General features: G+C 35.6%; 1 protein-coding gene across 4 annotated transcripts in view; it reads left to right on the top strand.

Moving 5' to 3' along the window:
- PPFIA2 (PPFI scaffold protein A2) overlaps positions 1-24,458 on the top strand; it is a 345,661-nt gene that overhangs the window by 244,072 nt on the left and 77,131 nt on the right. For all 4 annotated transcript variants that reach the window (XM_075727716.1, XM_075727714.1, XM_075727718.1 and 1 more), the window contains one exon: positions 18,205-18,321. In XM_075727716.1, the coding sequence (XP_075583831.1) occupies positions 18,205-18,321 (117 nt within the window). The remainder of the gene's footprint in view (positions 1-18,204; positions 18,322-24,458) is intronic.

Below are 24,458 nucleotides of genomic sequence, written 5' to 3'. Positions count from 1 at the left end.
GTTGTGGCTAATAATTCTCCTTCGTTTTACTTACTTGTGAAATTTTTAATTGGATTTGTTATGTAACGATTTGTGACTAGAATGAATCCCAGTGTCACAGTTTTATCACTGAAGAGTAGAGTTTAGTTTTATTCTGATTATTCACAACACAGCCTGAGATCTACTGCACCTCTCAATTTTCTGCTATGACACATCTCTATGTATCAATGGGCATATATACATTACTCTTAAACTTCTATAAGCTGTTAATTGCACTTTCCAAAGAAAAGAAAAATCTAAGTTTTGTAAGATAATGCTTAAAGGAACATGGCAAAAGGTAAAAAAGCTATGTAAAACTGTGATTTGCTAATTGCTCTTTCTTTATTGTTCCCCCAAACCCGCTGTGCAGCTATGGAGCAATTGTTTAAATATACATTAACAGAGCAGACTGCTAGATGTTTGAAATATATTTTGTAAATCTCTTCAGATCTACTTCATTTTTTTTGTCTGACAGAAACATTTGACTTAATGAAACCTTAGTCCCCCATGATTAGAAACATGGGTGGTTTAATACTTTGGATTTATCTCTGAATAAATGATGATTGAAGATTAAAAGTTCCCAGTTTCCTCTAAACCTTGCAGCACAAACTCTCCATAAAATTAGCATCTTCATCAAAATGAGCGTAAACCTAACCCAGTATATTTTTTTTTCATTTTGTGTGTGTTTTAAAAAACATTTCTAGGATGCTCATTCTGAAAACAAGTTTGGTACCACTACTCTATCATAAAAATGTAATCTTCCTTTTGTTCCATAGTCTGGACACTGCACTTTCTGGGAAACATAGGCATGTACTAAATTCGTTACTGTATAATAATTTAACGTGAACATTTCCTGCAAGAGTTTGTGGAGATCCTCTTCCTACCTTGTTGCTCTGACTATGTCTTCATCTGCTGGACCTGCTGAGTTTCTCCTTACTCGCTTTTTCTGACAGCAGAGAGAGGATTAGCTTTGCTTTTACAATCTCATACTGACCTAAAAGTTTTCAGTGATGTCACCCAATTCCATCCTTACCATATGAATTCTCCTGCACTCCAGTTTCCCGTCTAGGCCTTGCAGTGTTTTCTTACCTGTTGCTTCACATGAGAAAAGTTTTGAATAACACTTCTTTATATCACTCCTTAAACATCATTCCTGCCACCTTCATTACTGATTATTGTTAAGCAAGTGATGACAAATTTTTAGTCTTCCACATCTTTTCTTTTTTCCAACTCTTTGGTCCACATAATTAAAGAAAAGTAACTAGGAGATCTGTGACAAATATTCATTCTATTCGTTTGTCTAAATGTTATATTCGCATTTTTATGATACCTGTGGCCTAAGTTTTCAGACTTTTGCCTTTGGGGTGAACCTGTATTTCTATTTGCATAAAAAAAACGTGGCCTAATCTTGATTACAACTTAGAGTGCTGCAAAAATCTAAATATTTATTAGTATATTTAGTAGTAATATATTCCATCTTCACATATACATTGGAGTGCTTTTGTTGCACATTTTTACTATGATTATTATTACATTACTACACTCCCAACAGAGCTCCAGTAAAGGACCAGGACTCCATTTTGTTGTAAAAAAGAAATATTGAAATCTGGCTCCTGCTCCAGACCATTTATAGTATAAATTTGCCTTGTAGTGTCCATTGCTCATACAGCTGTGGAACAGAGGGCATTACTGTAAAACCAAGGTAGCACAGTGACCCGTGCAATACATACGGCAGACATCACCTACCATTTTTAGTATCATAGGAGCTCTGCAAATATGACTCACAAGACTAATCTGGTCCTTTTTGAATATTCTTGCTCCTAAATGCATCAGGGTTATTTTAACTGGAGTGACTGGTTTACTGTTCCTACCGCAGAAAAAGTAGGATGCAATCTGATAGAATTCATGGGTGCGATGATCAACCTTGATAGGTGTATTTGTAAGTATTGGTAGATGAACTTGTCTAAATTCCACAACTTGATTTTTGACAGCTGATGGCTGTAATGGCATCTGCTCAGGTGCATGGTCTGCCACACAATTGTTGTCCTGGTACACCACATAAATCCTGGTATCCTGCATGAATCCTAGCGTGCTCACCTCGTCATAACTCCATGCTTGGGAGTTAAATACTGAGTACATGCCCTCACCCCAGCTCCATGCCTTTTTTTTTAATGGAAGAGAGGCTGGGACTGCAAGCATGCAGCCTCCATGAGGTCCTGAGTCTAAATAACTGTAGGACATAGTATTCGGGGTTCACTACACAACACAGCTATTCTGCAATTAATCAGCGTATATGGAAAGTTTCTGTTTTCTGGATCTCGTGATGTTGAATTACTGGAGTTATTTTGGGGGTCTGTACAATGTTTTATGTTCATCAGAAAATAGAGATAATGGAGCATGCCTGACATTTCTGCACAACAACAAACAAATATATCAACAAATGACACAGAGCCGTGAAGCTGAAGAACATGTCTCAGAAAGTGACAAATGGTTCTGATATCTTCTCTCCTTTATTCCAGAGAATTACAGAATAACAAAGCTCTAAGTTGCTAGCACAGGTTTTGTGGATTTCTTGTTTACCACATATTCCTCACCCAAAGTAGGAGATAAAGGAGAAAGAGGAGATGGGATGACAGCCAAAGAAACACAAGCTGAGAGAACATGGGGATGGCAGGAGCCAGATGTGTGGCTCAGCATATTTCACAATAGTTCACCTACACACCTGAAAACTCCAGGAGATTAATGAAACTGGAAGGTTATTTGTATATGGTTAGCTTGGGGATTGTTCGTAGTCAGCATCAGATTAGACATTGGTATAATTTCAGATTGGATTTAACATATATTTGGCAGCCCGTTTAGGGATCTTATGAATCAATGAAATACAACTCTCAGCAGCCCTGGTTTCATAAGGTTATGTTATTAAATGCCTTTAAACACGCCAACTTGCTAAAGTAAAGAACATAGCATATATTTAAAGTCATGCTTAGCTGATTTGCATTCTAGAGTTCCCTATTACTTGTACAAAGGATATCACTGGAAATTTTAATATCTAATGTTTCATTTGCTCATAGTATGCACACAGTGCTTTTCATGAGACATCAGAAAGAATCCATCACTTCTCTTTGATCTGTTCTTTTGGGTTTCATAAACTTTGAAATGTATGCCATTTTATCCTGCGTTAGAGGTATGAATTCAGGTTTAAGAACGTAGTTGATTATCTTTCTGTCTGTATGAGCTTCAGGGTCATTTGACATTTGTCAAATGAGTTTTCATGTGGATCAAGATAATTTCACTGCAAGAATCAGTCTTGTTGATTGTTTACTGTTAACAATCTTCTTGTGCATCCATCTTGATGAAAATGCAATACATATCCTTTATCCTTTGGTTTTAATCTGCTGGAACAATATATTGTTTTGCCATTTGTTTAATGTGCTTCTTTGGAATGATTATGCAATTTTGTGTATATTTGTTAAGTATTACATGATTTGTTAGGAACATCTACATCTACTAACTCTCAAACCAGATTTTAAATAATATAACAAGATCACAGTATTATGTTTTATGCCTATTACTCTCCATAATATTTTTTTTAATATATGAATAGTCCTTACATGCTGCATTTGAATAAAAGATTTAAATTAATGACACAAGCCAATAAATAAAATCAACTTTAAGGTTCAATAGGTTCATATGTATTAACCAATATTCCCATTAACATATGAACCAAAAATTTGTCATTTGTATTTTCATATTAGATCACCTCAACCCAACAGTGCATGTGGAGCTCTAAGAGTATTCTGAAAATTCATAATGTAGTTAACTAGCAAGGCAGTAAAAACTAATGTCTGTGAGCAGTGTCAGCAATAACATGAATCAAGAGTAATTTGCCACTCAGAGGTCTGTATTGGCCCTCCATTTTCAAGAGGCAGAGCAAGGTCCACAAGCATGACAAATCGATTCCACATATGTTACTGGTAAACTACAAAGAAAATTACTGCCATTTTGCTACTGCTCTGCTAATGATGATAAAACAGCTTAGTGATAAAATATTTCTGAGAAAAATAGGAGTAGAGACTGTGCTGAGATATATAAATGATAGATGTATCTTGGCAAATGCTTACCTAAGTATTCATATCAGGAGATTTTTAAAATCAGGTTTTTTAATGGGAACTTTTTTATGGGAACTTTTGCATGTTCCCATCATATGTCTGTAGTAGAAATATAGAAATAATTTTACTTGGGATCCAAAAATGTAAAAAATATTTTGGGTTTGATGTGGCAAAATTAGATACTCATACTTCTTTGGGATCTTGAATGGAAAATATCAGCACTAGGAAATATTAAATAATCTTCATTAATATTAATAGGGACTATCAATGTATAGGTGGAATTGTTCCAAGAGGAGTTGTAAAGGGCTTGTTTTATTTGGTTCAGTCCATAAGGAATGATCCAGCTTGCTTGACATTACACCTGGAGAATGTAGTTTGGGCACCTTTAATCATGTAGAATCCATGGTTACAAAAAAGAAACAAAAGAAACCTTATGTATAATTCCTTTGCATTAGGAAATGGCTATCATGTTAGATTCTTTTCTGCAGTAATCCTAGAATAAAAACATTGTTTTAGAAGTTTCACTTATGAAGAATGTTCTTTATCATTAAAAAAAAATATATAAATTGCACCAGTGAGGACGATATGCTTGATTTTCACTGGAGAAATCTGTGGAAAAAAATTACTCCCAGTAAGAATGTCATTGAAAAGTATTAAAATCTTGACTAAAATGAAATGGGTACATCTGGTTTAATATTTGAACTATTGACTTTAATTCACTCTACTGTGCTTTGATTTCAACAGACTGGGAGCTAGATTTAAGTTGGGATTTCTTCAGTTTGTGCACGCAGATCAGGGCTTTGATATTCTTTAATTGTGGTTCTGGGGTAAGGTTAATTTCCTTTCTGGATTTTTACTCATATCCTATCTATCTGTTGTATTTTCATGTTTTGTACAATCAGTAGCACAGATGGTGATTGTAATACAGATACACTGTATAGGAAAATCTAATAAAACTTCACATGCAGAATAGTGGGATTTTCATAACAGATGTGTCCAGTCAAAATAAACGATCTCGAAGTCTCTAGGTGACAATATGCAGACAAAGAATACACAATCTCATTTGGGGAAGACTGTTTTTACTCACAGGGAAATATATTAATGTAATCAGAAGAGGAAAATGGATTTGGAGTGCAAATAGCTAAATACTTCATATTAACCTGAGTAGGATTTTTCAAACTGAATTGTATACCTTAAGCATGGATAGTTATCAATTAAATGCTTATCTACTAAAAACAACTACATAAAACCCTGGAAGCGCATTATTTTATTTATATTCAATGTTCTGGATACTAAAAATATGTATCCATATATAATTATATACATAGGGTGTGTATATATATATTTAAAAAATCTGTGTATATGTTATCATATATATCATATATATCTGCACACTATGTATATATATTTCAATAACTCATATATTGCTGAAAACAATGAAGATCATAATGTTTCTGCCAAATCCATCCTCAGCTCTGACCAGCTGGAAATCAGACCCTGTACTACCAAGGAACTCTAGGGCTTTTGTATCCTAGTTTGGGGACATTACTAGTGTCTTTGTGAGAGTAATAGTGAAAGAATAATAATGTTGCTACTATTTTGTTGAGCTTGGTTAGGAAAAATAAGCAAGATAAATTAGTCAGCAGGTGTCAAATATACACTATAATGCAACCATGTAATTGATATTTGTTATTATTTTTCCATTGTGCTAGTCTCTGTAAAAGACAGTTCTTTCACTGTATCATATTTCATACAATTTTTATGATGCATTAAAAGTAGCACATTTTTGTTTACTTAGATAAGGGTTTCTGAAGAAAATGTACTGAAATGTACCTGGTAATCTTCTGTGAAAAATCTTGACAGATATTCTTTTTCATAATAGCAACTGCACAATTGCTTTAAATTACTCCTATTCTGTTTACAAAGTGTTGCCAGTACACCATGGAAATAAATGGTGCATGCTCTAGACTACGTGCAATAGCACAAGACAGTTATTTACACAGTAACGCTTAATTTGGTTCAGAATTCATAATGAAGCGGAGACTAATGAACCCTATTGCCTTATTACCAGCCTAAAATGTTAGTGTATTATTACGTTTAAAGTATAAAAATGAGTGCTGATCCAGGCCCTTAGTGTTCGGAAGGAGTCAGGGCTCAGTGCAAATGGATGGCAGGAGGCCCTGCAAGCGGTCCCCTGCTGCAGCCAGCCGCGGGCCATGGCTGTGGGCTACCCCCGGAGCACAGTACCCTTGGCACAGACAGAGGTGACCTTCGTAGCCACGTCAGTAAAACACTGATAAGCCAGGACCTGTCAAGAGTTATCACGAGCACAAACCACCAACAGTAAAAGATCACGTGGGGTTAGTATTTTCACGTTTTCCAGTTAAAATGATGAATCTGCCACAGATGCAGAGCATCTCCAGTCATCTTTGCATGTTGTCATTCATTATTTGCACCTCAGTGACATGAATGCAGAGCCTGAAAGTGCTGGCCACCATACGAGCAGGGTCGCAGAGAGCGGTGCCTACATCAAGATTATAAGAATAAAATAATAAAGACATACCAGAAGCTGCAGGAGCAAGCTGTTTTAGCTTTCTTTGACAGAACTCGAAGCATAGAAGGTAAAGACTTACTTAAACCATAAAAGAACTTTAACCGAGGGCTGGAGCTCAGTGTACTACCTCCTCCTTTTGCCACAAGGTAAAGACCCCCTGACTTTTTAAGTCAACTGTCTTTCACAAATCTCCTCTGATCAGCTTAAAAAGCGTTGCTGTAAATCTGAATGTATGTTCTCTTGCAGAGCTCGCTAGCAAATGCTGGATTTCTAATAATGGCAAGCCAATGCTTCTTGGCCGTTAAGCAGTAAGAGTGTAGAGATTCTATTTCAATTTCCATTTATTTAAACTCCATATAGCACAAACATACAAGATTTGCTTTCATTAGGCCTATACTGCCTAATCTCCAAGGGTTATAAAGACTCCTTCACGAGGATGATTTCACATTAATGCATATTTCTCCTTAGCAATGAAAGCTAAACAGCAATGTTAATAAAAGGTCAGCAATCTCAAAAAGGAAGAGAAGAATTTATAATGTAAAAATGTTGAAAATACCTATTACTCATAACTCCTACAGGGGTTTTTTTTGCATAAAGTAGTATTTTTCTTGACACGTCAGGACACGTTTTAAAGGGCTCAGTTGTGTAAAGTTTCTGGAAAGCGCACCACTTAAAAAGCAATAAAACATACTGGAATCCAGGAAAATATAAAATCAACCTAGCTGAGGTTGTCAGTCAGACATGAACATTTAGTTTACAAGTGAATTTTCAGAGTGCTACAAAAGCCCTTCTTGCAAATTTGTCTAATTCTTTTTAAGTAGTTGAATGGGAGAGAAGACAAAGTGCTAAGTTAAAAAAAAAACAACCACTTTTATGGGTTTTTTTACCCTAAAGTGAGTCCAAAGTGCATTTTAAGTGCTGAAGGTTTCATTCCCCACCTTCCAAAGTTATTTTTGCAATCTGAAAAGGCTTTTTTTCTTTTCTTTTGTTCTCTCAAAGTGTAGATAATGTTGATTACAATTTTGTTGATTACAATGCTGTACGGTCCATAGTTATTTTAACTCCCACCTGTTGTGAAAATAAAGCTCTAAGTCCATATTTGCACTATTAAATATAACTGGTTGCAAAGCTCAGGGCCTGCATTGCTGAAAGGAAAAACTACCACATTTCAGCACTAAAGCCATATTCAGGGAGATTAATTTTTATCTGTTGTTTTAAAAGACTTTGTATGGATTTATGAGAAGTTTGATTTATGAAGTCAAAATGTGCATTTATGATAGCCTGAAGAACATCTTGCATTCACTCTAATAAATGCTGTGTATATAGCCAGTCATCAATCCTACGCATGTCATTTGATCATGACACTGAAACGTACTGAGATTTTAGCTACCACTATGGGAAGAAAGATCCCCACCACCACAAGCTAACACCTCACTTTTCCACGTGTTTTTATTAGTTTCATTTTATGCATGGATAGCTCCAAAATTGTGTATTCCCTTGCCTGTTTGGAGAAAAAAAAAAAAAAAAAAATCTGTTTCTTGCCTTAATCCCTTCTTTATCACATCTACCAAAGTCAGACACTTTAGTAGATTGGAAGGAATTTCCATTAGTAGACAAGTTGGTGAATCTTAGACTTTCATCTGCTGTTGTCTAGTAAAGAATGGTGAGAAGGTGGTTGAGCCACACAAACCACCTCTTCCCCTGGCTTTTCAGGAACACTTTGGTGGTCTTATTACTGGACCGTCTCACTAGGACATGTTTCATCACTGTTCTTCAAAGATGAGGCAAGCTCCCTACTTGGGCTCTTCCTTTGCTCAATGTAGAAAATGAAGCCAATCAGAATTTGTGACTCAATCCCATTGGTTGCTGGAAATAATTAATACATTGTTGATCTTTATGACAGGCTACGAAAGTCATCATGACTAAATAGAGTGGGTTCAGTCATGTTGATTAGTATGTAAGTTTTTATTCAGAAAAGGAAGTCTTGTGAGTTTAAATGGCAGGTGTCAGGATGATATCTGCCAAAACCACCTAAGCCAGTGCGCTGTTTTATGTATTGAAATTCAAATAGGTCTTGTTGCAGTGCAATCAACTGCTGATCCTGAGATCCTTTGTAGTGCCCCACATGTGCCTCTTCAGGGCAGCTAGCACGCGGTTGGTACCTCTGCTTCTCGCCATAAAAGCTTGTAATCCAACCGCTGTCCTGCAGGGCCTGTGGGTACATCCACTTCTGTGCTATTTACTGGAAGACCCTGTAGCTTGGCACATGCAAGGCTTCCTCTGGGATCCTGCAAACAGTGACAGCGTGATGTATCTTAGAAGTGGTTTCCTTCATGCAAAAATATGATTTATTGTGCCAAAAGGTGCCATGTCATGATTTTGCCTTTCCTGCCTCATTTCTTATCTCATTCCAGAGCATGTAATACAACATAAACAAACACGCAGGGACATGTGCAATATTCATATGTATGAATCATGTAGGGGTTTCCCCCAGTTCTTCAGGATGTATATATAGGCATGTTTGCAGATGGGACTGTTCAACTGGAATATGTTTAAAGCCTACAAATGGCTATCTTCTTGCCAGAACAAATTAAAAATCTTAATAATGTATCTACTTTCAGGCAAAATTTAATTGCTCATTCAAAAAACTTGCCACTATACTGTAAAAACAGATTTCCATTCAAATCTTTTCATACCAGTCTGACTACTGCTAAACCATCACATTATAACACCTATAGAGAGTTCTTGTTTGTGATTTCCCGAGTGGTCTGTCGTGCAAACTTATCAGTGATTTATTCAGTGATGTGAGTATATGTGAAAACATAGGCAGGTAAGTGTATACTATGCTGTGCTGGAATTGCTATAATTTGGCAATCATGAGGCTGCAGGTGGTTACAAAGCATTGGGAAAAGGAGTATAAGCTGGAAAGTGGGGGATGGAAAGACCTTCAGTCACCACTGTGACAATTTGTTTTGCCTTTGGTTCATAAATTGCATTAACTTTGTAGACTGGAGGAATCTTCTCAGAAATTTCAAATCCCCAGTAGGTTTTTCTCTGTACTTGTATAACATCTCCTGCCCCTATAACAGAGAATGGATTTCTGGCATCTCAGGTACCACAGTTCCTAGTTTTGCATCCTATATGCAACTGTGTTGAAGTAGAAACTTGTGAACAGCAACCCCTGGGCATTTACCATGCTGCTTCTGAAATTCTGCTGATAAACTCAGACTGAGAGGATGCAAGCATGAATGTCTTAAAGTACTGCAGCTAAATCTGTCACACTTCAACTGACAGAGTCATTAAAATTGCAAAAAAGCTGAAACTATCCAGTGGGATTCTAATTAAATATTGAAAGTCTCTTTTGAACAGGATTATTAAAAGATTCCTTTTTACTCATGGAGAAATACAATTAAAATTAATATTTTGACATATCCGAGGTTTTTATATAAGTCCTGTTCTTAAAATTTACAGCAGGTATCCAGGTGACCCCCACTGCATGAGATGCATCCTTCCTAAACCTGCCCTCAGGAGCACATAAAATCTCACATAATTGTCTTATTTTGGTTAAAATGCCCTTCTCCTCATGAAAAAAATCTCCATTTATAATACCATTTTTTTCCTCAGATTCAAAGAAGGATCAGTTTGGTCTTCCTGAAAAGGTTTTGCAAGTGTGCATCCCATGCTGTGTTTTTTCTCCAACAAAGAGTGAAAGAAATATAGTGTATTTTTATACAAGATCCCAATAATACTAAAAGCTGATTACCATTGTAATTCCTTTCAAAAGTTACATATAAAATGTCAAGAAAATTTATGTGCATTTCTGGCCCTATAACTGAAATAAAATATTAATAAAGACAAATTTATTGTGCAATTGAAACAATTTCAACCAGCCGATTTAAATATTGCTGAACTCTCTAACCAGTGGCTTCTGAAAGGCCGGGTTGAGGTTAACAAAAATTAGAAATATAGCTGGATAAGGCTATATTTATGTTTATGAATCAGCATTTAAATTTCCATTGAAACAGAAGGAAATCACCTCAGTCTCTAAGCATCCTTTATTCCCTATGTTACACTTAATATTTACCATATAAAATGATAGACATTGATTAAAGCTTAACACAAGCTATCCCTGTCAAAATTAAAGCAAAGTCAGATGTGGACCAGGAGTCTGAATTATGGTCTAAGTGCACTGAAATCTGATATTTAACACTGTTTAAATATAGACTGTTACGGTACGATAATGTAGGAGGACATCCAAGTTGGCAATTTCACTGTTCTCTGAAAGACTTACATAAATAAGAGCTGGATGGAAAAATGATTCAATATAGTCACAAGAAGTTTGGTTTAGCTACTTTCCATGTAAAAAGAAACACCTTCTCAATAAGAAGAGATTAAACAAAAAGCCTTCTAGATCTGTCAGTTCTAGCAAAGTAAAACATGGTTATCAGTGAGTTTAATGCCTTGGACAAATTTGTTTCAATGTTGGAAGATCAAAGAAGCAAGTTCAGTGGTTTAAGGCAGGGCAAGTTTATATAAAATAGCTTTTCAAAAGCTTAAAATAATTGTCTTCCTTTAATGCCTTACATTTTTGAAGTGATCCAGGTTCTTACTGGTTTCAGGGGAATGTCTAACATTATATATGTGTGTTTAGAGCCTCTGTTAACAACAAAACATTGTGTTTAACTTGTTCTAAAACTATTTAAATTAATGATAAATTAAATAACCTTGAAGTAGAAAATTTGAAATAATTAAGTAAAAAAAAATTCTTGCTCTTTTAAATATTAGAAAGGATCCTACAGAAAGAAACCTCTGTAAATGTTTGGCCTTATGTATGTAGTAATTAAACTAAATATCTTTATACCTTTACATACTGTAATCGTTTATTCAATGGAAAGCAAAATTAAATCAAGATTATTACAGTAATTACATTTTAATCCTTTACTGGAGGATGGTTTTAAATACAATTTAAATAGCAAAAATATTAAAGAAAAAGAAAATAGAGAAATTGATTATGCAACTATTTTAAAAATTAAAAGAGGATTTCATTTAACCTACACAGAGGCCATATACTTTTGAAAACATATAACTAAATTTTTTTTTTTTTTCTCCATACTGTGCTGTGTGCAGTAGTCTGTACTGTATACACACTGAGAATGGAGTATGCATCCATAAGGTGACTGGAAGAGTTTTCCCCACCATGTCTGAGAAGTGGGGAGGACCAGATTAGTGTATAATACCATATTACAGGCATGTCTTTTACTTCATAACTGGAGTTATTTCTGGAATTTCTTCACTTCTTTGATGGTATATATTTTGCTTAAATTTAGCCATCATAACGGGAGCCTCTAGTTTAAGGTAATCATCTGTTTTCCCTTCAGCCAGGAGAAAAGATATGCATGTAGTTCATTCCACCTATTTCAGACATACAAGACCTGCTGGCGATGTTTCTCTCTCCAACATTTATAGAAGGAATCGGATAACCACTTTAATCTAAGCATTCATCCTTTCGGCTTTTGAGTTATCCTGCTCTCTGCCAGCAAGATAAGTTCAAGATTTTCAGCTCAGTTATTGTAATTCTGCCTTAAGTCACTGAGTGATACGGGTTGCCAAAGGCTGAAACTTGGCATTTTTGCTCTAAGTAGACTATGCTCTCTGCTGGGGTCAGATATGGAGAACTCACTTTTTACAGAACAGCAGCACTGGGAACAAGGCCTCAGGAGCCAATATTTCAAGCAAAGGAAATTGTTATGTTTAGAAAAAGTCCCCAGAAGACTATCCTTGTAATTTACAGTATATGATATACATTGCTAGTAACAGCTTCTCCCTGAGGCTGTCGGAACACTTACAGGGAAAGCCTAGTGGCGAGGACGTTATTTTGTCTGGTCCCTAACTAGTCAATATTCTCTGATTCACCCCAAATCTCACCAGGTAACCCCACCAGTGATCATCTCAGACTGCCAAACCCTGAGACCCCCTGACCTTTCAATTACAAAATCATTCTTCCTGTCTAAAGTTATCATTCTTCCTGTCTAAAGTTATCGTTCTTCCTTCCTGGAGTTGTCAGCCCTACTTACGGACCAAATATCACCACGATTCGTAACAGAAAAAGGAATGTATTTAGTTCCTTTCCACCAGCCTGGAGAGATTTCAACTTAATATTTGAACAGGGAAATATTTTCATACATATTTCTATCTTATATTTAAACCATATCTGACAAGTTTCTTGGTGTTTTGTGCTGCTTTCTTATTGGATTTAAAGTAATTTGATCAATAAAATAAATTAATTCAGGCTTGTACTTAACACGTCTGTTTGCAAAGTAGCGGTCATCTTTTGTTCAGCACACACACAAAAAAAGCCCAACACACAGGGCAAAAAGCAGCCAAACACTACGCATCTCTTTGAAAAAAACGTAAGGAGTCGAAGATGCTGGTGCTTTGAGGGAAAGTCTGGCATTGACCCAGTTATTGCTCCTAGGAAATCTAATAAAAGCTTTTCCATAGGTGCTCAAGTAAATAGACGGGACCGAAGTTCTGTAAATGTAAGCCAGATTTCTGAATGACATTGGACTGAACAGACCAACAAGTGCATAATAAAAAAATGGCTCTATAGTAGGCAACTGTTAATAGAACAAGTGTAATAAATTGGTAGTTCCTTTTCATTGCTGTTATAGGTAAGTATATTATGTGTTCATAATAAAGTTAATTATCTGAAACTATGATGAGGTAACAAATGGCCACTCAAACAATTGGAAGTAGAGAACTGATTTAGCAGCAGCGGTACCCAGTCATTTAGGATTTTATGTGTTTAGAAATGGATTCTGACCTCATATCTCTCAAATTATTTAAAAGTAATTATTATTTTGTAAAATGCTTTAAGTAAACGTGGTTGGAAATGCTTTTTCCTGCTTCATTCTATGTCCTGTGAGAGACTTGGCACCATGAATAAATCCATTGCATCTTCATGAATAGTTTGTGTGTTCCAGTTTATTTTTATTTTGTCCAATGAGCCTAGTTCAATTGTTACCATTTTTTGTGTGCTGAGTTTTCCTCTCCTTTTCGGTTATCCTTCACAGTTTGGTAGTTTTTGCAACTACAGTGTGGAAACTTTTATTTCTTTAACTTTTATGTCTCAGGTCCTACTATGGATAGTAATCAGACTGTTTCTCTTCCTAAATGGAATTTATGCTCTTGCTTACTGATTTACAGTCTTGTGTAATCTTTATTCATTATGAGACTGTTTTCTTATTACATTGTCGGTTTTCACCAGCATGGGTGATAGGTATGATTCTATAACATCAGGTACTTCTTCAGATCAGTTCTGGCTTATGTATTGATACGCTGTTCTGTGGTGTATTTTAATACTTGAAATGAGTATTCCCTTCACACCTGAATTCAGACTACTATTTTCAAGAGTATAGGCATGAGATGTATATTTGGTCATTTATAGAAATGAAGACCAGTTGTAGTTTTGAATCTGAATTTTTCAATCCTAACTTCATAAAAAACATATGATTCAGTGGTGTCTGTAAATCATGTACACAAATTCTACTAAGGTTTTGAAGGGAATTTATATCGTTAATATAGTAGGGGTGTTTACCAAAACTGTAATTCAGAAAGCTGGGCTTTAGGAAAGTTGAAGAAATTTTAGAGTTGAGACAAAAATCTACAAGTTGTGTAAGGTTATCTTCAGAACGATTGTAGCAGAGTGGGGCTTTAGAAATTGTGCCGCTTGTTTCTATTTACCTTTGAAATCCAGAAAACAGAATCTAAATAGATGGAAGTTCTTAAAAGTTTCAGCGTTATAAAGTTGTCCCTTGTCAGTCACAAAAATTGACTACAAAAGTGAGAAGAATGTTGAAGAGCAACATGCCTGTGAGAAGAGAACAAACTAAAGGAGTGTTTCTTTAGGTTACAGGATAGTTTTGTGGGCTTAAGCCATAAAAGTTAGAAAGGTCCAGCTAGAAAAACAATACTCCACATTTTAATCTTCTTAAATTCACTAACCATTGTTTCATTTTTCTCAATCAAAAAACAACTTTTGAGTTCAGCTGACTGAGCTTGGCAAAGTTAGCAGGGAGACAAATTTAGACTTGTGACAGGAAGCTATCTTTAGACTTAACTATGAAGACAGTACCATCTCTGCAATTTTACACTCACTTCAGATTGGAGTCACGTTGAAATGTGTTGCTGTGGTCCAGGTCAAATCTTGACAAGTGTGCTAAATAGGAAAATAACGTCTGTGATAGGAATTTAGAAAAGGAATCTAGTCATTTGATGCCCACAATCAGAAATTGATAAGAAAAAAATAAGTGACATATTTTATCATATTTTAGCAGGTATTATTTGGACTCAAATGTTTAGGTTGATTGCCCAGTTTTGGGTACAACAATGGTAAATACAACAACAGTATTTATGCACATTTATTTTCTAGTAATCTGTCTTTTAAGTTTTTTGATTTTGTTTTGGTTTTAGCAGATATGACTCCATCCTCAAGAATGTTGCCCTTTACTTTTTCAAAAGACAATTTAGCATGAAAACCATTAAGAATTAAATCAAGACTTATTACCTTAGAGGGTTAAATACTATGTAGGTACTTAGAAAGCTATCTGTAGACATTTTGTGGTAGATATGTTAAGTCTGATATCATAAACATAAAAGCATCGATATAAGAAATAGGTATTTCTCAAAAGTAATATTACTGAGTTTTATCTATATTGAATAATCAGTTTCTTACCTAGATCTGTGCTATTACCACTGTCTGCTGCTGTAATGATCATTAGAATTTTAAGAAGATTCAGAGGCTACCTAGCAAAAAATTTAGAGTCATCTGTGTCTTCACCTTCACCTATTTCATCATCATCATCCATTCAGGCGTGTTTTGGCTACATGTGCAGAAAGTTACAAAATTGTTCAGTGATTAAATTAGCATGTTTGCAAATAATTTGCACATTATTGGAAGTTCAAGTTATGAGTGTGATAGCAATTAAAAACCTTTTGCTTCAACAAACTGAAAAGTACAAATCCATGTTTATTTGTAAGACATGGGAGAGTTTCTGTGCTTCCATAGGAGCATTAATTCTGCCTTAATTTATTCATTAAATCAAGAAGAGAGAACAAGTATGAAAGCAAGTTAGCTGTGTGGTTCTTCACAACTTAGATCTGTTATATGACAAGTACCCTAGAGCTGAAACTTTTAAGACGTGCCAGACTTCAAACTCTGTGTTGTTCCTGTATGTACTTACTCTGCATTCATTACAGTAAAAAAAACCCACATTGAAACAATAAGCTTTAACAATGATGGATTTTTGGCAAAGAAATTGTTCCCAAACATTCAAAAATCAAGTGATTCCCCCAAAATAATGATACACAATATTGTATTCTTCTATTTGCTTTTCACTTTGAAGGGATAAATGAATTTAATTTTATAATTTATTTATTTGTTTATGTAGAAAGTGATGATCCTAGGATACCTAAAGACCAGCAGAGGCTAAGAAAAAATTAACTATTGTGGAATATGTATGAAATGATCAAATTTTGCCGTAGTGTTCATGCAATACTCTTACTGAGCTAAAGGACAATTAAGGATTTGTATTAGACACAGGTGATAATTCAAAGTGAAGGCATAGTGAAGTCTGCATCTTAATGGATCAATGGAAGACTATCATATGAAAATCAAGATCTATTGTTGGCTGACAGTTAACATATCCTGTGATTTTATGTTTTTTTCACATGATGTATGATTACTCTCCATAAATCCTAATTTTATAATATATACATTGAAGTATCTCCCTTAATCTGCCTGAAAGTCACTTTTAGCACTAATTGATGGCTAATTTTGCTTGGTAGGAACCACAATTTCTTTAGTTTAGTTTGTTAAGAACCATTTGAACTGTAAAGAAAAAGAACTGGGTGGAGCTATTCAGAAAAAAAGTTATTAAATTGCCTATTACTGTGTACACAGGGAATCTATGCTAATGAGATTATAAAGAACTTTTTCTGTTATTTAAGACAGACCTAAATCTCTTATTTAAGCAAAGTGTTTTAAAGCTCAGAGTATTTGTTCAGGCCCAAAAGACACAGATTCCCACTTTTTTATATTTTCCTATAATTGCTTTGGGTGAAATGTTGTCCTCAGGTCTTGGTCTTGGCACTGAAATCAGTGGGAGTGACATGAGTTCTACAAGGGCTGTAACTTGGAATTTAGTGAGCAGTGAATCAACCTGACTCATATCACAAGAGTTTTCAACATTTATATAAAGGAAGAGTTGTTTAAAGTGGTGTGTCGCTGAGCTCTCAAATGCTGGTCAGAGCTGATTCAAATGGTCTTTACAATCAGAACTTAAACATAAGTTAAAAAACACATTTGAAAAAAACTTTTTTTCAAACTAAATTATTCAGATCAAGGTAAATATGTTTTTACTGCAAATTAAAATTAAATTAAATTAAATGTCCCACAAAAGCTTGACTGCTCTACACACTTACCAGGTAGTACTGCCTTAAATCTTCCCTCCTACCCCATGCTTTTGCATTCTAGGACAGGACAGTGTTTTAGGGGGGTTCGACTCGGGATTTATGCAGACACAGTACAGTGATAGAAGCCTTTAAATTTACACCAGTTTTCCAAAAACAGCATCTTTACATCCTATCAGTGTTCTACTGTGTTTAATACACAATGTTATCCATTCAGTAAATCATTTATTGTACGTCCTCATGAAAGCAGAATGGTACAGAGAGATCTAACTGTGCAATTTATCAAAATAAATAAGTTTTATATTGGCCAGATCTTCCAACTTATCATAGTATACCATGTAAAACGTTTTTAGGATCTGAATCTTTTTGTCCTGTATATTGTCTGAGCATAAGCTACAAAGCCAGAGAGAAAGCAGCTTATTTTCCAGTAGCTGCATGAGATTTTTAATAGCACTACTAACAGATAAAATGATATTTTTAATACAATAAAACCTACTTGTATACGCACTCAAATACTAAATGAATACCATAGTAGAGGACTTTTCTGTACATGTTTTTCTTAACAAAAAACACTTAAAATGTATGTTGCAGTTACTAACAGATTGGAAGTTGACAGAGAGCTAGCACTCCGTTTTACATCACTTGGTTTTGATTCATCGCTTTTGGCACTGTTTTGCTCTAACACCAGTTTGGCATCCATTGTGTTTTATATGAAAGAATGAGTCTTGGTCTTGCAGTGTTACAAAATCAATGCCTAACAGCTCTTTCATCTTTCAAGCTAAGAAAAAAAATAGTACCCTAGTACAAAGTAAGGATAGAAGATAAAACAAGACAATGTTGACTATCTTGTCATTTATAGGTTCCTTTGTATCCTTAATGGCCTTTAGTCATTATTGTTTGGTTTTTAAACCTCTCTGCATGTATAGACATAGCTTTGCAAATGCTACAAATGGCCAATATAGAATCGAAATGTTAGTAGGTTTAACAGATTGTCTGCTAGGTAGTTTTGGGGCTTCTTATGTATATTGACCACTTATTTTCTTTCTTTTGCAGATTGTAGCGTTGCGAGAACAAAATGCACACATTCAAAGGAAAATGGCAGCTGGTGAAGGGCCTGCCGAATCAGAGCATATTGAAGGAATGGAGCCAGGGCAAAAGGTTCATGAAAAGGTATAAAATGTTAGTTTTCATTGGATCACACAATCAATATGAGAAATAATCAGGCGTAAGATTTTTGTAATCCGAATATTTTATGGGACTTCCCTTTAGAATATTCTCTGCCTACTGAAACTAGTATTGAAAAATGAGCTTGTTTAAGTGGAAAGGAAATGCGAATGGGCAGGTCCTTGCTCTTTGATAAGTTAGTGAGTTAGACCCACAGCTTATAACAAACTTTTCTTGGAACTTTTTGCATAATGCTACAATTAAGGATGCTGTATCCTGCTGAGTGATCCTCTGTATGTCACATACAGAAGAGCGAGGTGTAGTGCTGCATACATGCAAAAGAGTATATATGCAAAAACTGCTGCCAAAATAGTCCATAAGGGGAGGACAGAGACCTAAAAATGAGAAAAAGTAATTTTGCTCTGTGCTACCTATAGATACTCTTCAAATTCATGTCCATGTTCGTATAGAGAAAAGGGAAAAGCATTTTACTCACTTAGCACTCTTTCAATACAAAATAGATATATAGAATTTAGGGTAAGTATTTGCTACGTAGGGCTGAAAGTGAAAAAAAGATAGAGAATATCTGATTTGGTCTAAGCCTTAGTTTTCCAGTTTGATAAAAAACAAGTTGCATATCTTCCTCTCTTGCTTTACAGTTATTAAATTAAAGTGTGAGCATAACATAACGTTTGGCAGACAGCTGAAATGAGTAGAACTGCTGCTTGGATCTCTAATTGTGCATTTTTGTCTAATGGCATGTGATGAACAGTGGCATAAGTGATACTTATAAAAAATAACACTCATCATTATTTATTTTATAGGCAATCCAATTTACAAGGGCGCACTTGCACTGCAAGCATTAATTTTACATGTTTTGTGGTTTGTTTTATGTGTGTATTTTTGTTTGAGTAATTTATGTGGTTGAGAAACATACAGTAAATAAATACTGTTCAGCTACTTTCCTCTCCCTTGCAAAATCTTACTCTTTGACACATCTGTGAAATTTTGTTAAAACAGTGAACGTCTGTCGTGGTTTAGCCCCAGCCAGCAACTAAGCACCACGCAGCCGCTCGCTCACTCCCCCTGCCCTGGTGCAATGGGGGAGAGAATCGGAGGAGTAAGAGTGAGAAACACTCCTGGGTTGAGATAAGAACAGTTTAATAATTGAAATAAAGTAAAATAGTAATGCTAATAGTAACAGTATAATAATGATAATAACAATAATAATATACAAAGCAAGTGATGCACAATGCAATTGCTCACCACCCGCCGACCGACACCCAGACAGCTCCCGAGCAGCGATCGCTGCTCCCTGGCCAACCCCCCCCCCACCCAGTTTCTATACTGAGCATGACGTCATATGGTATGGAATAGCCCTTTGGTCAGTTTGGATCAACTATTCTGGCTGTGTGTTTCTTGTGCACCTGGCAGAGCATGGGAAGCTGAAAAAGTCCTTGACTAGCATAAGCAGTACTCAGCAACAACTAAAAACATCAGCATGTTATCAACATTCTTCTCCTACTAAATCCAAAACACAGCACTATGCCTGCTGCTAGGAAGAAAATTAACTCTATCCCAGCCGAAACCAGGACAACATCCCACTCACTTGTGCTTTTAAATACAACCACACTGCTTAGCTAAAAATCTCTAATTTTCCACTTTCTTTGCAAGCTGTGTCTTCTGCTTTGAGCACTGAGCTCATTACTTATAAGCAGAACTAAGTAGAAATAAGAATATCTGTCCTTTAAGAAATCCGCATATTAAAATATTAATGAAAGAGGAATGAAAGCCAAAGTAACACATTATTATCATTTTATATGAAATGTTTCTAGGATACTATGTCCAGAAAAATTCTATGCTTCATAATCAAAACAATTTCAGTTAGTCTTGTTAAGCTGAATTAAAAGGGTGTGCTTACTAATTTTTGCTCCTTATAGTAATGAAAGCGTGCTAGACAGGAAGTTAACAGGAGGCTATATTGACAGCAGATCAACCAGTGCACTCTAATTCACATCTTCTGCACTGGCTGCTCTCTACCTTTCTCCTGTTACCTTAGTGTCCACCATTAATTCCTCCTTAGTTTGTGAAGATGTAAACTTTGTAAAATACTCACGCTTAAGCCCAGACTCTAAGCGTTCATTTAGAAAATATTCCTTCAACTTCAGCAGTAGGGATGGAGAACAATAAGCTATGAGGTAACGGTTTGTACCTTCTTATAATACAGGAGATCAAGGTTCAGTTTCAGTCAAAGTAGATCCTACATTTTAGGTTTCCACTTTGTGGCTGATAGTCACAGCAATTATATAGGTAAAACTTTGGCAGTACCTTCAGAAAGTTACCGTATTAATCGTGCCTATCTTCTTGGACTTCCCAGGAGATACACATGTGGTAAAGTCTACACAGACATCGAAGCAGAGCTTTCCTGGGTTCACAGAACAGGTAGTCCCAAATCAGTGTAAGTCAATTAGAGGATCCCTCAGGTAAAACTTACCTACAGTAAGAGTTAGCCAGCATGGCTAACATGGAAAACATGAAGACTGGACTGTTTTCTGAGATTTATGTATGTCAAAATTTAACATCCATTCCAAAGCTGGAATAACTTCTTGTGTATTTAGGAAAAATATGTCAACATGGATTTCAGCTCATTTGTAGTATCAGTACTGAATGATTACTATATTCTTGGGGGAAAAAAAGTAATCTGACTGCATTGTACAGCAACACAGAGATATTTTGCATTACTGCAATGCTTAGAATAGGTGCTGAAAGAAGTTATTAAATACTTTTAAGCTACTTCCTCTCAAGAGGATTGAAAGAACAGTCCAAGCACTTTTCTGGGCCATTCATTTTCTTTTTCGAAAAATCTTTTTTGAAAAATGAGACATTGCCAGAGAGCTGAAAAGTTAATGTCATGCCAATAATTAAAACAATATGACCAAAGTTGCATTAGTCTGTTTATCTACACTGATAGCAAAATTAGGAAAAAAAAGTGAAAATTAAGAGCTAAAAAAAACCCTACTCCAGAACCTGAAAATCAAAGAATGCTAAAATGAGAGTTTACACATTTTATTGAAAGTAGTTTATGTATATATATTTTTATGAGACAAAAGATTTGCTTCAAAATTGTTCTACTATACCATAAATTGATTTCTATAAAGCAATGGCCCAGTACATAGTAATTTTTTTTTTTTTTTAAATGAGCTGTAAGGGAAATCAAGCTAGTTAATCTTTAAGAAATAGAAATCTTATTAATGGTGACAGGGTGTAATCATAAATGGAGACTCATTATCAAGTATAAATGAAACATCTCAAAAGAAAATAATGGTAAAATAGAATTAATGAGAAGTATTAACTATGAATATTTATTTCTTCACACACAAAAAAAAAATACACAAAGGAAAAATTCTAAGAAGAGAAAGAGTGAATGGCTTTTAATCATGATATCACAAAATTCCAAACTTTGTAAGACATCTGCTGTAGGAAAGTATTAGGGATTTCAACATGGAATTGTCATTATTTAAAAGAAAAGAAAACAAAAAAACAACAAGGAACTTCTTGGGTCTAACTTTTTGTGCCTGGAACAGACTGCAGATTGCACTGTGAGTTGCTTTCATTGGCAGGGGGATGCCAGATCGTTGAACAGGTAAGGTCATACGTGTTTTGTAGTGAGGACCTCGAGTAGGTACATTAAAATTTCTGCTCTGCAACAATAAAGCTTCTAAGCTATATCACTTAGGCAAGAGAAATTTAAAAGCCAGCAAACACAGAAACTTGTGAAGAGGCCAACTTGCACAAACAGAAGAGCTTTAAAGGACTTTGAAAAATTGTTTAAAAAAAAAAACTGACAAAGATCACCTGTTATGGGAATTAGGATGCAACTATTTCTATTATCAGATATTCTCCTACCTATATCTGTGACCACTGGACACCACTTGCCACCATCCCAATCCTTCACTTGATCTGTAAGGACGATAGCCTGATTTCCCACAAGTGAAGGTCAGGAAAGGCAGAATTCACAGTGAATAAAGTGCCCATTGGGAAATGTATTGGGAAGCAGGTAGGGAAGCTGCAAAGGTGGGACTGAACAGCATTAGAGATCAAGATGATATCAGCGGAGGGTGCGTGCAGGGATGTTAAAGGAAAGAAGCTGGGCAGGTGTGAAGCTCTGCAGCGGCACAAACAGTGAAGAAGGAGGTCGCTATCCAGCAAGGGGGTAGCTTATGTGCACCTCCTCTCAATACTGGTGGTTTCCCATCTGAAACAGCTAGCAGTGAGTGACAACAGATGAGCCCCTCTTGACAGTACAAGCAGGGTCTATTGGCTACACCTGACGTACCTCTGGGGAAACTTGAATGCAAGGTGTTAGTAAAGGATTACCAAAGTTCATCTGCTGCTTCATCCCAGAGCAATACTGCAGGAGGTTATTTATCCTATGTGGCTGTGTGGGTGGTGTTGTCAAGCAATCTTTGGTTTTCTCAGCTCAGGAGCTGATGGACAAATATAGACTATATCATGTAAAAGCACGAGTGTTTTTGACCAGTGGATTTCTACTTTAGTGAGAAAGATTTAAAAAAGGAAGCCCACAGATGCATTTGACCACCACTCTTAGGTTGGAAGTGTGTGAATTTTCATAAAATTTTCTGAATGTAGGTGGTTAATAGGGCAATGTAGAAAAAGGTTGTTATCACGTGGTAGAATACTAAGTAGGAAAAACTTGCAATCCATTCAGATAAGGTTCTATTATAAATCGCAAAAGGGGAAGATGAAATGGATTAAGTGTCTTACGAGTAACAAGCAGAATTATTCAGAAGGTAGGACACACACTTAGATAACTTAGTTTGATGTGATTGCCAGTGACAGACTTAGGATCCTAACCCCAGTAGGAATAAACTTAATCTCTTGGTATGGAAAGAGCTCTCTGAGAAAACCTCATAGCTATTTCTTAATAATTCATACAAGGTATGGGAAGGCTGGAATGAACAAACATAGCACCTATATAATATGGGAAACAGGCCTGTAACAATTCTGCAGAAATGGATCTGGGGATTAATGGGAATTATAAAAATATCATGGATCAACAGTATAAAGGCAAATGCCACAATGGGATAGCTAAACAGAACTAGAACCTGCAGGACATGTGAAATATTCCTGGACCTTTCTCGGCGCTGGTAAGGCTTCAGCTGAAGTCTTGTACCCAGCTTTGGGTCCCACACTTGAAGAGAGATATGGACTTTCTTGAGAAGAATTCAAAAGATAGCAATAAAAACAATCAGAAATCTAGAGAACATAACCTGTGAGAATAATTTTCAAAATGTAGACTGAAAATCTAGAGAAGAAAAGACTAACGGGCACAGAATTATTATCTTCAAATATATAAAATATATAAAATATAGCTTCAGATATAAAGGGAATCAGTCAAGGAGACTCAAGAACTGGAACCTTTTAAGGATTTTTAGGAGAAATAACCTCCATTTGACACAGGATACAGTGCCGAGAGGGTGATGGGCTAGGAGGTTAGCTCTGTGATTCTGTATTACAGGGCAGCCAGAGCACCATTTTAAATTCTATATTCACAAGCACTGTCCTCCGAGTGAAGCACCAAGGCTTCCAACAATAATATATTAAATCCCAGTAAAAGTGGTAATATATTTAGTAATTGCTTCAGAACTCTGACTGACTACAAAAGCAGTTTTATGAGATGATAAAGCAAGGTATATGTCCTTCTCATTGACAACTACATGGCCAATTCTCATGTATGAAGGCTAAGAGGAATTTTAAAATAGAGAAAGCAGCCAAAAAATATTCCAATGATAAAATAATGAAACAAAGACTCTAAATTCTCTAATGAATGAGAAATGAAACCATTTTCTAAATATGAGAAACAATTAATGAGTAGGTAGAGTAATCCAAGCATATGCAAAACCCCAGACTTAACTGTTTTGCCATGTATCAGTGTAATTGGGTTTTTTATGTGAAATAATGAAATCATATGTTTTTTTAAATCCCTAAGAAAAGTTTCAAAGGAAAAAGAAAATAAAGGGTTATGGCATACCAATGATCCAGTTAATCTAGCACTTTTTCTTCTCAGTTCCAAACTGTGAGATATTTTAGAAAAAAATCCATCAAAACAAATATTTGGGATT

The sequence above is a fragment of the Pelecanus crispus genome, chromosome 1, assembly GCF_030463565.1.
Source record: "Pelecanus crispus isolate bPelCri1 chromosome 1, bPelCri1.pri, whole genome shotgun sequence".
NCBI lineage: Eukaryota > Metazoa > Chordata > Aves > Pelecaniformes > Pelecanidae > Pelecanus > Pelecanus crispus.
Note: the sequence above shows the minus strand (reverse complement) of the source record. Positions and strands in the feature narration are given on the sequence as shown.